The 17305-nt window shown below is 41.1% G+C and overlaps 1 protein-coding gene across 1 annotated transcript in view; it reads right to left on the reverse strand.

Moving 5' to 3' along the window:
• Window positions 1-17305, reverse strand: part of fnbp1a (formin binding protein 1a) — a 62803-nt gene that overhangs the window by 11206 nt on the left and 34292 nt on the right. Inside the window, exons 9-10 of the mRNA XM_060932337.1 lie at window positions 8565-8744; window positions 4549-4731 (exon numbers count right to left, since the gene is read on the reverse strand). Of these exons, the coding sequence (XP_060788320.1) occupies window positions 4549-4731; window positions 8565-8744 (363 nt within the window). The remainder of the gene's footprint in view (window positions 1-4548; window positions 4732-8564; window positions 8745-17305) is intronic.

A 17305-nucleotide genomic window follows, 5' to 3' on the forward strand; every position in this document is an offset into this window, starting at 1 on the left:
CCAAGTTATTGTGAGGGGTAGCCACTTTGCCAGGCCACTTTGCGACAAGAAAACCCAAACGGTCACCCTCAGCTGAAAGGAAATTGGTTTGGATAGTCAGGAACAACCTGGGAACCACCACGGCACAGCCCTGCCGTGAACTGGAAGCTGATGGATCACTGTCTACAGTTTAGATCACCATGGACTAAGAGGCTGCTATTCAAGAAATAACCCCCTGCTCCAAAATTGACACCTTCAAGCTTAACTTAAGTTTGAAGCTGACCACACGGACAAAGAAAAAAAGCCTTCTGGAGGATAGCCGTATGGTCAGATGAGACAAAGATTGAGTTGTTTGGCCACAATGACCACTGTGTACAGAGGAACACTGTACCAGCTGGTGGTGGTGGTGGTGGTAGGATCATCATGTTCTGGGGCTGTTTTGCTGCCAGTGGAACTGGTTCATTGCACAAAGTGGATAGAATAATGAAGGAGAACTACCTCAGAATTCTTCAGCATAAACCATCAGAAACTTGAACAAGACTTGGGACTTGGGAGTTACAACAGGACAATGAACCCAAACACGCATCAGAGCTTGTTGTGGAGGATAAAGCAGGTTAACATTAAGCTTAAAACAAGTCCTGACTTCAATCCTATTGAAAATATATGGCCCGTGTTTATAAGTCAAGTTCATGCCAAGGAAAAAAAATTTAATTGAACTCTACCAATTCTACCACGAAGAGTCATGAAATATCCAACCAGAATTCTGCCAGAAGCTTGTTCATGGTAAACAAAAATGTTTGGTCAAGGTGAATCTTGCAAAGAGACATTTTACCCAAATATTAGGTGTTCTGTATGTATAATTTTGACCCTGTGTTAATTTCAGAAAACCCAAAGAAAATTAAAACTTGTGCACCAAATTCTAGTGTGTTTTTTTTTAATTACAGATGTATGCTGTACATTCTGCCACAGAAAAAGAACAGTTCAAAGAAATTACTGAAAACCCAAATATTGACATGACATTCATATCCAAGATGACATTTATGTCACTGTATGTAAACTTCTCACCACAACTGTAGCTGCAAAAATTTAAGTGATAACAGAAACTAACTTGTTTCAAGGATAACTGACGTCATAAATTGGCAAATTTCTGTATAAGGAGAATAAAAAATATATATATAATACAGCATTGCCACCTACTGGATATACTTTAAACCTCAGTTTAAAAAAAAACAAAATATTAATTATCATTGCATTTCTTGTTATTAAGGATGGTTTTGAGAGCAAGTTTTTTGAAAATTAACAAAATAATATTGATTAATAGGTCACACTTAATCATCTAGCTCTTGTTTCCGAAAGCTGCCTTTTCAAAAAAACCAATCCTCTGGATCCTTTCCTGGGCAAATTTCTTGTGCTATGAAAATATAATTGCATATGTAAGACATACTATAATGCACAAGCAAGTCTAATCGTTAAATCATTTCTAAGGCACTGAAAATGACCTACTGCATTCTTTCTGTTTATAATGAAGTAGTATGATTAAAAAAAAGGCTTGAGAATAGTAAGACAGGTGAAAGTAGACACTTACACTTACCAGCTTCAGGGAAAGCTGCATGCAAAGGAACGCAAACAAAACACAGCAGATAAAAACTCAACTCAATTCAGCACTTAAACGTTTTGCAGGCAGAAAAAAAATATCCTGACGGATCCCCTTATGATCATAGTATACAGTAGTCCTGTACGTATTTTATGACTATAATGTAACTATTCAAGGATATAAGGACGTAATTAGCAAATATACAGCATTATATTTAATTATTGAACTATGGTTTGTATTCTTTAACTTTCCATCTACAGACACAAAAGTTTATATGAGTAGCACGCTGTGTGAGCACAATCGCTATCAGGCGCGTTAAAATGTAAATAACTTTTCTAGAATTTCACCAAAACTCATTGAATTTTCAGCATTGTAAGAGAACTCCCTAAAGTATTATTCAGCAAAACCCCAGAATGATAGCACAAATCTAGAATTTTTAACAGAATTTTAGTTCTTAAAATTTAACGTAATTATGGACGTCACGCGTAACATTTACACCCGTGAAAAATCAATTTGAACGCTGTTTTGAAAGTTTTGATCAAATATTCTCTATAATAAAAAAATCGCTTAAATATTATAAACACACAGTCTTTTAATGTATCAAAAAATAATTTTGATAAAGCAAGGAAATTCGGAAGAAAATTTGTTTTTTCTTTTGCTTGTTGTGCGCGTCACGCTACCAAAATCTAACTAACCCCTTCACGAACAATTCCAACTTTCATGGACTTGTAGCGCGAATAAACCTTTCAAAAAATATATATAATACTTCTCACCCAGTAAATTAGAATCCTGGTGATTTATATCCTCGTAGCTTCAGTAGATCTAGAGATTTAGTCGATTTAGTAAATCCCAAACGCTGTGAAACACGCCAGCCATCTATAGTGAGAAGTGCTGCTGTAGTTGAGAAACTCTCATTTCTCCCGCTTCCAACTAACTCCGTGACCCAGACCAAAATAACAATGTCATGCTCATCACTTAAGGATGATTTATGCCAAGTTTCACGGAAAAATACAGCGAAATAAACTTGCTAGAAGCATTTTTCAAAATCCCAAACATTATGAAACATTTCTTGTAGGGTTTCGGGTTACAAATTTCGAGAATAGAGAAATTGCGGCGCAAAAGTTTGCCACTAAACTCGCGAAAATACTCCATCCTAGCGAGTTTCACAACCGAACTAGGCTACGTGACAGTCCGTGACCACCCAGGAATGTTCTAGAAGGTACGCTTCTAGGCATGTGCGATCGAGAAAGACGCCACGTGAAGGTAGTAAAGGTAGTATTTCCACTGTCTTATGACGTTTTTGCTTGTTTTAGTGCGATAAACAATGCATTATGGGTAATCATTAAAATGCTGATTTCAAGGTTAAAATGGGTAAAAACAACTAATTTATATAGATATTGTAAAAATTGTGCCTAATAGTTATTTCAGTACATAAAATCAAAACCTGAATTTTTTTTTCCCTATGTTACACCATTGTGCATCTATAGCATGCTACTCATCTCATCATATAAAAACAGCACTTTCTATCATTTAAACATTTTAGATTACTGACCTTCAGGTTTAATCACTATGACTATAATAACAAAATAATTACCATTGTAGATTTTTAGTAGTTAATATTTATCGCCACCAAATCCAAAGGTTGACAAATAAATTTTTTTTTTTTAATTTAACCCACCAAGCACTTCCCCAGTCCAATGAAAAGTAAAAATCTAGGCTTAAAATGTCAGCTAGTTTGTGTTGGAGGCAGCACATCATGTTTGCGCCACTGCCTTTGGTTATGAGCTGTGATATTTTCCCTACGCATAAAAGTTTTATTCGATTATTTGACTCTGGTTAGCATCTTTCTTTATTCTCGACTAACTCTGAGACTTATATGACAGCTTTACACTGCACTTTGTCATCTGTGCAAGCTAATTAATCTGACTAGTAAAAGCTGCTGTGTGTAACGAAGCAGGTGGTGGGATTGTAAATGAGTAGAGTGCGCTACAGTTACAACATTGATGTGTGAAGCACATTTTGGAAAGCGTAGGGTTTTTTTTTCTGCTTCTAGTTGTTCAATTAGCCTACTGAGCCTATCAATCCACCAGGCAGCTATGAATACAAACTACTAACCTGTATATAAAATATTCCTGTTACTAATGATAGATAGATACGATGCTTGTCCTACATGTCCCTGAATCACAGGACAGACACACAAAGGTGACAGGAATCAGTCATACCTTCTTATTTTTCTTATTATACACTCGCTGTAGATTTAATTAGGAAAACCTGCACATTCTTGGAATTATCCAATCAGCTAATCTAATCATATAGCAACAGATGAACAGCTGGACAGATGTAGTAAAAGCTTTGTCCACTGTAGGCTCAGATTTTTGTTTTTGTCTGACAGGAATGGAACATGATGTGGTCTTCTGCTGTTGTAGCTGATACACCTTGAAGTTGTGCATTCTGAGATGCTTTTCAGTTCACCACGGTTGTAAAGAGTGATTGTTTGAACTACAGTAAACTTCCTGTAAGCCTGAAGCAGTCTGGCCGTGCTATTCCCTGACCTCAGTCATAAACGGAGCATTTTTGCCAGCAGAACTGCTGCTCGCTGGATGTTTTTTGTTTTTCGCACCATTCTCAGTAAATGCCTGAAATATGCCCGGCACCAACAACCATGTGACGGTCAAAGTCACTGAGATAACATTTTGATCTCTGATGTGAACATTAACCGAAGCTCACGTACTGTATCTGTATGATTTGAAGCATTACGCTGCTGCATGATTTGCTGACTAGATAACATGCATGAATTCTCAGAGGTAGAGGTGTTCCTTTTAAAATGGCCAGTGAGTAAGCTAACCCCTGTTTACACGCATGGTTCATTTTTATTTTTAGATTCTTCTTTCATTTATTATGCCACACGTTTTTACTTAACTCGCAATACAAATCATAATTATGCCATGCTTGCAGCAGTTCCCTCAGGTCCTTACCCCACGCTTTAAGCTTCTCAGGCACTGCATCTTGTGTTTGGAGCTCATGAAGTCGTTGAGGCGTTGTCCGAGAGGTTCCTTGCTGTGCGGGGGCGAGTGCGGCCCATTGGCCAGGCCTTCTGGAGAGGGTGACGTGGGGGGAGGAGGAGGGGGCTGACGAGGCGACGCTAACAAGGACATAAGCTGCACGTGATGGCATGACGGAGCCATGGTCACAGATGGAGGAGTGGAGAAACACAGAAGGAGAGAGATGGAGACATAAGGACAAAGAGAGAAACACCAGAGGAACCCAGCAACAAGCTGACAGCAGGAGCACTGACAAAAATGTCAAGAGTCCACTATCGAGACCTGTGCTTATTTCACGAGTTGTCAAGAACAAATGCCATTCTGTCCATCATCTCTATCATATTTCACTGCACGTAAATACGTCAAAAAGGTACATATTACACAGAGATTACTCAATCATCATTCTAAAAAGGAATTAGTCTCAATTTCAAATGAACAAACAATAATAATAATAATAATCTTCTTTTTCTTCTTCTTTTGGCTGCTCCCGATTAGGGGTCGCCACAGTGGATCTTTTGTCTCCATTGCTCCCTGTCTTCTGCAGCCTTCTCTACCACACCTGCCACTTTCATGTCCTCTCTCACCACATCCATGTATCTCCTCTTTGGCCTTCCTCATTTTCGTTTGCTTGGCAGCTCCATCCTCAACATTCTCCTTCCAACATGCTCTGCATCTCTTCTCAGGATGTGCCAATACCATCTCAGTCTCATCTCTCTTAGCTTAATTCCCAAGCTCTCCACATGTGCTGTCCCTCTGATGTGCTCGTTTCTTATCCTGTCCAACCTCCCATCGCAAACCTTAACATCCTCAACTCCGCCACCTCCAACTTTGCCTCCTGTCTCTTCGTTAAGGGTACGGTCTCCAATCCATACATCACAGCTGGTCTCACTACTGTCTTATACATCTTACCTTTCACTTTTGCTGGGACTTTCCTATCACAAATGACTCCCGAAATCCTTCTCCAACTGCTCCACCCTGCCTGCACTCTCTTTCTCACCTCACTATCGCAGCCCCCATTTTCCTGCACAGTTGACCCCAGGTACTTGAATTCACCAACTTTCTTTACGTCTACTCCTTGCATCTTCACTCCACTCTCATCCCCATTCTCATTGATGCACATGTATTCTGTTTTGCTACTGCTCACCTTCATTCCTCTTTGTTCCAGTGCATACCTCCATCTCTCCAAACCCAACTCAACCTCCTTTCTACTTTCACCACATATCACAATATCATCCGCAAACATCATGTTCCATGGTGACTCTCACCTCACTTCGTCCGTCAAGCTATCCATCACTATGGCAAACAAGAAAGGACTCAAAGCAGATCCTTGATGAAGTCCCACCTTCACCTTGAACCATTCAGTCGTTCCAACTGCACACCTCACTGCTGTTTCACTGTTCTCATACATGTCTTGCACCACTCTAATATACTTCTCATTCACTCCACACTTTCTCATACAATACCATAACTCATCTCTCGGCACTCTATTGTATGCCTTCTCCAGGTCCACAAACACACAATGTAGCTTTCTCTGGCCTTCCCTGTACTTCTCCATTAACATTCTTAAAGCAAAAATTGCATCTGACGTGCTCTTCCTTGACATAAACCCGTACTGCTGTTCACAGATTACTACCTCTCTTCTCAGTCTCACCTCCAATACCCTTTCCCATAACTTCGTGGTGTGGCTCATCAATTTTATCCCTCTGTAATTACTATGTAATAATAATAATAATAATAATAATAATAACAGTAACTGAAGCCCTGATCAGAAAATGTTGAAAATACTTACTATGGTTTTAATAATAACTTGACAAATTTTAATTTGACAAATTGTGAACAAAACCCCTCAAATATTTATGATAAATTAAATTTAAAAATGAATTTTAATTAATTTAAATAACTGTGCATTCAATGTTTTAATGTTATTCAAAGCCTCTGTTTCTGATAAGCAGCTTTCTGCCTGCATTGAAAAAAAATGAATAAAATAGACTTTTAAAAGGTTATTGAAAGATTTATTTTAGATATTTTACCATATTCAGGCTCATTTAAACTCGATAAAATGTAGCAGGAAAGAACCCTGTATGAGGTTTCATTTCCAGCCGGTCTATATGCTTGTAATACAGTACCAGTCAAAAGTTTGTACACCCCTGCAGAGGTTTTTCTATATTTTCTACATTGTAGAACAATACTGAAGACATCAAAACTATGAAATAACACATAGAACATCTCATCTCATTATCTCTAGCCGCTTTATCCTGTTCTACAGGGTCGCAGGCAAGCTGGAGCCTATCCCAGCTGACTACGGGCGAAAGGCGGGGTACACCCTGGACAAGTCGCCAGGTCATCACAGGGCTGACACATAGACACAGACAACCATTCACGCTCACACCTATGGTCAATTTAGAGTCACCAGTTAACCTAACCTGCATGTCTTTGGACTGTGGGGGAAACCGGAGCACCCGGAGGAAACCCACGCGGACACGGGGAGAACATGCAAACTCCACACAGAAAGGCCCTTGCCGGCCCCGGGGCTCGAACCCAGGACCTTCTTGCTGTGAGGCGACAGCGCTAACCACTACACCACCGTGCCGCCCCACATAGAACATATATGTAATTATGTGGTAAACAAAAAAGTGTTAAAAAAGTAAAAAAGTTTGATATTTTATACTCTTTAAAAGTATCCAACGTTTACCTTGATGATGCTTTGCTCACTATTAGCATTATCTTAACCAGCTTCATGAGGTAGTCACCTGGAATGCTTTTCAGTTAACAGGTATGCCTCATCAAAAGTTAATTAGTGCAATTTCTCACCTTCTTAATGCATTTGAGCTCAAATAGTAAATAATAACTAATAAAGTAAAATACAGTAAATGGCCCTATTCCACAACTGTAGTAATTCATACTTTAAGACATGAAGTGACTTTTAATTAATAACAGTAAATAAAAAACATTGAATTCGAAGGTGTCTTCAAACTTTTGACTGGTACTATATATTTTATTCAGCCCTGTGATGACCTGGCGACTTGTCCAGGGTGTACCCCGCCTCTCGCCCATAGTCAGCTGGGATAGGCTCCAGCTTGCCTGCGACCCTGTAGAACAGGATAAGTGGCTACAGATATAGATGGATGGATGGATGGATGTATATTTTATTTACTTTGTAAGTGATTCCAGAGGAAAAAAGTGTACTGAATGAGATTTAGAGAGAGATGGTGATGTGTTAACACCTTTCTTTCACCAGATGGCGACATTTTCCAGACAGCTGATTAGTAAAGCTTGTGTAAGATCTTTAAGGATTGATAGACAGGTGATCTTCCATTTTAAAATGAAAACTCTAATTTCACTTTAACAATATTTGTGCTTGACTTTTTTGTGTTTAAACACATCTTTTGTAAACTTTATGCTTTAAAGGCAAGGTACAGTGAAGCTGCAATAAATCAAGTTATAGTACAATATACAGTGCATGCACATTCTTAAAGTCACACACTACAGAGCTTCTATAGAGCACACAATTACCTTTTTTGGTTTTGTTTTTTTCTGTTCTGGAGAGGCTTGAGAAAATTTATTTCTTCGCCGTCACTCAGATTATATTCACTCATTTCGTGAAAGAATCTCACCTCAATTATTTTGAAGGAAAAAAAGAAAAAAGTGTGAATTTTCCAGAAGATGTTGGTATTATCCTTTAAGACTGCTAATAACAATAACAACACAATCGGAAAATGTTTGACCTTCTCCTGTTGTAGTGTGCAACCAACAGATTTCATGACCTGCCTTTTATGACTTTATGACAGATTAAACCATTGAGCTGCTAGAGGAGTGAACACCTGAGTGTTCAGTAAGAATACAATTTTTTCCTCCAAAGCAAATGTGTTCGTTCAGCTGCTAGCTTTGGATCTGCGTCAATTCTACTTCAGTATAATCCAAACACCAAAACATTCAGCCATGTTCTGTACCTTATTCCTCTTAATTAAAGGCCACAGCTTGCTCCTGCTCCTGCGCCGACTCTCTCCACGTGCGTTCAGGAAGCTGGACTCGGATACGGCTCTCTTCATGGATACGCTGTAGTCCTCAAACTCTACATCGCCTGGGGGCTCAAAGCCGGACTTGTATGTCTCTACCACTTGCTTGGTGTCCTGAGGTTGAAAAAATGGATAGAGAGAAATGAACATGATTAAAATTTGATTTTATTGAGCGCTTTTGTGACAGAATTAAAGGAAAGAGATACAAAGAAAGGGATGAGTTCTAAATCAAGAGCCTACAGTGAATACAATGAATTATATTAATATTATACAAATGATGTATGTGTACCACCACAGGGAACCCGATTCTAAGTACAAAGCAACGTATCTCATAAACACTTGGCCACTGGACAACAAAATTTGTATTTTTTTTTTTACAAAAGATAGATGGATTTTTATTCAGAACTTTATTTTTCAGTCAGGATTTCGTGCCAATCACAGCACTGAAACAGCGCTGATTAAAGTTATAAATGACATACGTCTTAATACTGATGCAGGCAAAACATTGGTCCTGGTGTTACTGGACCTCAGTGCAGCTTTTGATACTGTTGATCACAACATACTGCTGTATGGACTTGAACACTGGGTTGGGTTGACTGGTAAAGTTATCAATTGGTTAAAATCATACTTAAAAGATAGAAGCTTCTTTGTTACCATGGGAAATTGTACCTCAACATCAATGTCCTTGACCTGTGGTGTCCCCTAGGGGTCGATCCTTGGACCATTACTATTCAACCTTTATATGCTCCCACTTGGACAAATTATCAAGAACAACTCAATTTTGTATCACTGCTATGCAGATGACACCCAAATTTATTTTGCTCTATCACCTAATGATTATGCCCCCCTTGAATGTCTCTACCAGTGTATCGACCAAATCAACAACTGGATGTCACAAAATTTTCTTCAGCTGAACACAGATAAAACAGAAGTAATTCTATTTGGGGAAAAAGATGAAAGACTCAGGATTACCACTATTCTTGACACAAAGGGGATTAAAACAAAAGATATGGCTAAAAATCTTGGTGTTTTCATTGACAGCCAGCTAAACTTTGACAGTCACATGAAAGCAATCACTAAAACGGCACTTTATCACCTAAAAAACATTTCCAAACTAAGAGGACTTGTGTCAAAAAATGATCTGGAAAAACTTATACATGCCTTCATCTCTAGTAGGGTTGATTACTGCAATGGCCTTTTCACAGGCCTGCCAAAAAAGACCATCAAACGACTTCAGCTGGTTCAAAATGCAGCGGCTAGGGTTCTCACACGAACAAAGAGAACAGAGCACATTACTCCAATTCTAAGGTCCCTTCACTGGCTTCCAGTAAGCTACAGAATTGACTTTAAAGCATTGCTGCTGGTGTACAAATCTCTAAATGGTACAGGGCCCAATTACCTCTCTGATATGTTGCAGTGGCCTAACCCAATCAGATCTACCAGATCGCAGCAGCAAAATTTACTGGTAAAACCTGTTGTTAAAACAAAGTGTGGTGAAGCAGCTTTTAGCTACTATGCAGTACAGCTATGGAACCAACTCCCAGAGGACATCAAAAATGCTCCTGCTGTTGGCAGCTTCAAATCTAGATTAAAGACCAAGCTGTTTTCAGATGCTTTCTGCTAACTGATAAATATCATCATCTTTACATGTTTTAAACTTTACTTAACTTTTACAGTCTTTGCATGTTTTAAACTTTACTTAACTTTTATTCCATTTTATTCTGCTGTTTTTTACTGAACTTTTACTTCATTTTATTACTTTATTTCTACTATTGTTTAATTCTGATATTATTTTTATTTTTCTCTCTTCTTCCCCCTTTATTTTATGTAATTTTATTTTCTATTGTTTACTGTTTTGCCTTACCTCTGTAAAGCACATTGAACTACCACTGTGTATGAAATGTGCTATATAAATAAACTTGCCCTGCCTTGCCTTTTTAATTTGCTTTTTAAAAAATAACATGGGATTATTTACTAACACATTTTACGATAAATATTCACAACAGTTTCATATAAAACTAGTTAAAACAGTTTTATTTGTTGACTCGCTTGTTGAACAGTTGACAGTTTCTGTCAAGTAAGAGTGGTAGACGGATGCAAGTGCAGGAAGAGTTTTACTGAAAGCACGCTAGCAAAAAGATTCAAAACGTAGACAAAGGCAGAGTTGAAAAAACAGGCAATGAGGCACAGACAGGATATCAGAGGTAATACAATACTCACGGTCCAAAAACACAAACCAGAAAAGAAATACAACATACAAGGCTTGGTAATGTCAGACACAGGGTACAGAGCGTATACTTCGCAAAGTCTGTGTGTTACTGAGAGTCCTTATATGTACGCGCAGTGATTGCACTCTAATCAGGAACAGGTGCATGGTAATTAGTCCTAATGGTGCTGCACATGCATGCCAACGCACATGGACGTGACAGATGTAACCAGACAACTGTTTGACATATCAAGTTAGATATTTGATCATAATTATATAGTAATGATGTAACGTGAAAGCCCTGGTACACTGCTGTACACAAGGCACCCAGCAGAGTCGCACCATAATAAACGTCATGGTGTGGTTAATGACACATGGCATGCGGTGTCAAAGAAATGAATAAATATATATTCATAATTGTGATGGGTATCTCATGACTGGTATCACTGTCACAAGACAATGCAGCAATTTACTGAGGTGAAATACTTTACACAATTCGATGGTTTTTTTGTTAATTTTTAAATAAAGGAAGCCAAGAAGCCTTTATTTGTTACACGTACACTCAACCACAGACTTAAGCACACAGTGAAATTTAACCTCTGCATTTAACCCATCTGAAGCAGTGAACGCACACATGCACACACAAGTGAGCAATGAGCACACACACACACATACCCAGAGCAGTGGGCAGCTATGCTACAGCACCCAGGGAGCAGTTGTGGGTTAGGTGCCTTTGCTCAAGGGCACTTCAGCCCAACCTCAGGCCATGGCTGCCCCATGTTAACCTAACTGCATATCTTTGAACTGTGAGGGAAACTGGAGCACCCAGAGGAAATGTTCATCCATCCATCCATCCATTTTCTGTAGCCACTTATCCTGCGCTACAGGGTTGCAGGCAAGCTGGAGCCTATCCCAGCTGACTATGGGCGAGAGGTGGGGTACACCCTGGACAAGTCACCAGGTCATCACACAAACAACCATTCATACTCACATTCACACCTACAGTCAATTTAGAGCCACCAATTAGCCTAACTTGCATGTCTTTGGACTGTGGGGGAAACCGGAGCACCCGGAGGAAACCCACGCAGACATGGGGAGAACATGCAAACTCCACACAGATAGGCCCTTGCTGGCCGCGATGATTCCCGTGGGAAGGGCAACAACTGATACATTTTTACAAACAGCCAATAGGGAGGTTGCAATGTTCAGGCTCTTCTTTGCTCAGACACTCAGTAATTCACTTATTATCACATGGAGACGTGATAGCAGTCCACCTTCCCGCTCTCTCCATTCAGTCAGCGAACGTCACACAGGAAGTGAACCCCAGCGGGTCATAGAAACTTGCGCAGGAGAAGAAATGACTTTTTTATTTGTAGGCTACGGAAACTTTGAGGAACGAAATAAAAACCGGTATTAACCGGTTGCCATTATTTTTAATAAGCGTTTCTGTTCCGGAACATAAAAAATAATAAAGTTTCTGGTTTCGTTTCTGTTCCATGTGAAATAGAAAAAGTTCCCAGTTTTCGTTTTCGTTCCTTGAACCGGTTCAAAGCCCTGGTCGAAAGTGAGACATTTTGAAATTTCATGCCAAATATTGGCTCATTTGAAATTTCATGACAGCAACACATCTCAAAAAAGTTGGGAAAGGGGCAATAAGAGGCTGGAAAAGTTAAAGGTACAAAAAAGGAACAGCTGGAGGACCAAATTGCAACTCATTAGGTCAATTGGCAATAGGTCATTAACATGACTGGGTATAAAAAGAGCATCTTGGAGTGGCAGCGGCTCTCAGAAGTAAAGATGGGAAGGGGATCACCAATCCCCCTAATTCTGCGCCGACAAATAGTGGAGCAATATCAGAAAGGAGTTCGACAGTGTAAAATTGCAAAGAGTTTGAACATATCATCATCTACAGTGCATAATATTATCAAAAGATTCAGAGGATCTGGAAGAATCTCTGTGCGTAAGGGTCAAGGCCGGAAAACCATACCGGGTGCCTGTGATCTTCGGGCCCTTAGACGGCACTGCATCACATACAGGTATGCTTCTGTATTGGAAATCACAAAATGGGCTCCGGAATATTTCCAGAGAACATTATCTGTGAACACAATTCACCGTGCCATCCGCCGTTGCCAGCTAAAACTCTATAGTTCAAAGAAGAAGCCGTATCTAAACATGATCCAGAAGCGCAGACATCTTCTCTGGGCCAAGGCTCATTTAAAATGGACTGTGGCAAAGTGGAAAACTGTTCTGTGGTCAGACGAATCAAAATTTGAAGTTCTTTATGGAAATCATGGACACCGTGACATTTGGACTAAAGAGGAGAAGGACAACCCAAGTTGTTATCAGCGCTCAGTTCAGAAGCCTGCATCTCTGATGGTATGGAGTTGCATTAGTGCGTGTGGCATGGGCAGCTTACACATCTGGAAAGACACCATCAATGCTGAAAGGTATATCCAGGTTCTAGAGCAACATATGCTCCCATCCAGACGACGTCTCTTTCAGGGAAGATCTTGCATTTTCCAACATGACAATGCCAAACCACATACTGCATCAATTACAGCATCATGGCTGCGTAGAAGAAGGGTCCGGGTACTGAACTGGCCAGCCTGCAGTCCAGATCTTTCACCCATAGAAAACATTTGGCTCATCATAAAACGGAAGATACGACAAAAAAGACCTAAGACAGTTGAGCAACTAGAATCCTACATTAGACGAGAATGGGTTAACATTCCTATCCCTAAACTTGAGCAACTTGTCTCCTCAGTCCCCAGACGTTTACAGACTGTTGTAAAGAGAAAAGGGGATGTCTCACAGTGGTAAACATGGCCTTGTCCCAACTTTTTTGAGATGTGTTGTTGTCATGAAATTTAAAATCACCTAATTTTTCTCTTTAAATGATACATTTTCTCAGTTTAAACATCTGATATGTCATCTATGTTCTATTCTGAATAAAATATGGAATTTTGAAACTTCCACATCATTGCATTCCGTTTTTATTTACAATTTGTACTTTGTCCCAACTTTTTTGGAATCGGGGTTGTACAATCAAAATTTTATAAATGCTATAAAATATCCAAAGAGGAGACGCTGAGAGAAAAGGCAATGGGAAAGGAAACTGTCTGAAGGGTGTTTTAGTCTCATCTCATCTCATTATCTGTAGCCACTTTATCCTGTTCTACAGGGTCGCAGGCAAGCTGGAGCCTATCCCAGCTGACTACGGGCGAAAGGCGGGGTACACCCTGGACAAGTCGCCAGGTCATCACAGGGCTGACACATAGACACAGACAACCATTCACACTCACATTCACACCTACGGTCAATTTAGAGTCACCAGTTAACCTAACCTGCATGTCTTTGGACTGTGGGGGAAACTGGAGCACCCGTGTTTTAGTCTGAGCTTCTAAATCTGAACTAAAGGTGCAACCATGAGTCACGTGAAGCCACACAGAAGCTTAAGTCCAATCACAGCCCATAAGCCACTTTAAATCCACAGAGAAAGTGAGTCAATTAGTGCTCCAATGTGGCCTGTCTCCATCTGTAACACTTGGCCAAACCGCAGCCATGTGAACGCTAGCTCGGGATTTAGCCAACAACAACAACACACACACACACACACACACACACACACACACCCAAATATAGATCATCTCCATGTCTGCTAACCACAGCTGTTAAAAGCTGGGCATCATGATCATTGCTCATTAGCTTGAAAGTGGGACAGGGGCATTTAGAGTAATGAAGTCAGCACTTTTCAGTGATAAATTATTAAATATGTCTGCTAAATATAGGTGACTTAAGTCCTGCTTTTGAACAAAGTGAAACAGAAAATTCCTGCGTCCTTAACATTACTGCAGAATGCTGTGCTACTCAATTTCCTTAAAGGAGATCTGCAGAACCATGGCCTCACTGTTTGTTTATAAATGCCTTGAGACCTCAAGAATGGCATAGGAATAGTTTTAAGCATTAACAATAAATCTAATATAGTAATTTTTATTATTAAAATGATTCATATAGGTAGCGGTCTGAGTGAATGACCTTGACATCTGTGACGTCACTGCAGGAAGGCAGTGGGTCTCATCACCATTATACTAAAACACAGAGCTGACTGCAACTTCAAGCTTCTATTTTGAGCTAATTTATCGCCATGCCACGTAGATTTGTTGCTGGAGGGTGCAGCAACACCACAGAAGGTGGATTTACGTTGCATTCATGGCCCAAGAATGTTCAAACTGCAAAGATTTGGACGCATTTTGCGAGAAGTTCACGGACACATTGGGTGCCTACAAAGTGGTTTCTCCTCTGCTCTGCACATTTTACTGAAGATTCGTATGAGCCCTTTGATCTATTGAGGAGCGTTGGCTATCAGCCCATATTGAAAGAGGGTGCAGTATCAACAATTAAAGGAAAAGAAAACTACAAGAAAAGGAAAATAAGTTCAGTTGCACCAATTCTCCCGGAGTGTGAGTCGAGGGTTGTTGCTAAAACCTGGGACAGAACGGGACGGGATGGGACGTGACATATTATCGCTCGGGCAGTGACCTCCCCGCAGTTGTTGCTAAAACCGGTGACGTCCTGTTCCATCCTGGGTTTTAGTAATTGCCTGAGCCAAGCAGTAACGGCAGAGTACTCAGTATGGAGAAAATGGAGAATGAGTGGACCAGCTGTCTGATTTTTCCGCTGGATCTGCTTGCCTCAGCAGCAATATCTCATCCTTACGTGGAAGAAGCGAATGAACGGAGAACTGAACGAACAACTGAAAGTCAGATTGTTTCAAAACAATCGGCCACAAGGTCGGCCTTTAAGAAGCGAGAACACAGACGGGTAAGCGCCGACTCTCATTTGATTACAAAACAACAAAAACAACAACACTTGTTGTTTACCTGCATTTAGATTAATACATGTAATGTTAGGGTTTTGCTGGGATTCGAACCTGGTTCGTTGGTGTGATAATCCAGCAAACCCCCACTAGGCCACCAGGGGGATGACTCAAATGCAGAGGCGTCAGGCGGAAGTAGAAAAAGAATCAAAAGGTTTATTTAAACTATATACACTATATACAGGGCAAAACAAAAGACAAAAAAACCAAAGAGTATAATCCAAAAGAAAAGCAAAGTGCAAAAATTCAAAAGCTAAGAAGATCAAAAAACACAGTACAAAGGAAACTGGAGATAAACATAACAGCACAAAGACTCCGTGACAAGAGGACTGAACTCAGGGGTATAAATAGACAAACTAATTAAGGACACAGGTGAAGATAATTAGGCAATTAACACAAACACAAAACACAGGAACAGTGGCGGCCTCTAGAGGCCAAAATAAACACGACATGAAAAGGAAATAACAGCGGCCTCTAGAGGCCAAAACAGTCCTAGTCCTAACAGGACCCCCCCCTCTAGGAGCGTCTCCTGACGTTCCCAGGGCGATCCGGATGGGCCGAATGGAAGTCCCGACATAGTTCTTTATCAAGGACATCCCGAGCAGGAACCCAGCAGCGCTCCTCAGGACCATAGCCCTCCCAGTCCACCAGATATTGCAACCCGCCGCGGACCCGGCGGGAGTCAAGCAGGCGATTCACAGTGAACACAGTCTGCCCCTGGAAGATGCGGGGGGGTGGGGGGTTCCTAGGGGCAGGGGCATACGTAGACGTCAGTACGGGCCGTAACAGGGAAACATGGAAAGTGGGGTTGATCCTCAGAGTCCGGGGCAACTGGAGCCGGTAGGAGACAGGGTTCACCCTGCACACCACCTTGAAGGGGCCAATGTAGCGAGGAGCAAGCTTGCGGTTCTCCACCCGCAGTGGAAGGTCCTTAGTGGACAGCCAAACACGCTGCCCAGGGCGGAAAGCGTGTGCAGGTCTTCTATGGCGGTTGGCCTGAGTCTGGTTGGTTCTGGAGGTCTGTATGAGGGTCTTCCTGACCTTGCTCCAGGTCTTGCGACACCGTCTCACATATTGGTTGACCGAGGGCACCCCCGCGTCCTCCTCCTGGTCCGGGAACAGAGGTGGCTGGAACCCGAATTGGCACTGGAATGGCGACAGCTTGGTGGCCGATGACTGCAGGGTGTTGTGGGCGTACTCCGCCCATGGCAGCCAGGTGCTCCACGATGTCGGGTTATCCATAGCCAGGCCTCGCAGGGTGGTTTCCAGGTCCTGGTTGAGCCTCTCCGTCTGACCATTGGACTGTGGGTGAAACCCAGAGGAGAGGCTGGCAGTGGCTCCGATGACCTTGCAGAACCCGTGCCACACTCGGGAGGAGAACTGGGGCCCTCGGTCTGAGACGATGTCCTGTGGAAGACCAAAGACTCGGAAGACATGATTAAACAAAAGTTTCGCAGTTTCAAGAGCAGAGGGGAGTTTGCACAGTGGTATGAAGCGGCAGGCCTTGGAGAATCTGTCAACTAAGACCAAAATGACCGTGTTACCTTGTGACTCAGGGAGACCCGTGATAAAGTCGACTGCCACGTGGGACCA

This window comes from Neoarius graeffei, chromosome 10, assembly GCF_027579695.1.
Source record: "Neoarius graeffei isolate fNeoGra1 chromosome 10, fNeoGra1.pri, whole genome shotgun sequence".
NCBI lineage: Eukaryota > Metazoa > Chordata > Actinopteri > Siluriformes > Ariidae > Neoarius > Neoarius graeffei.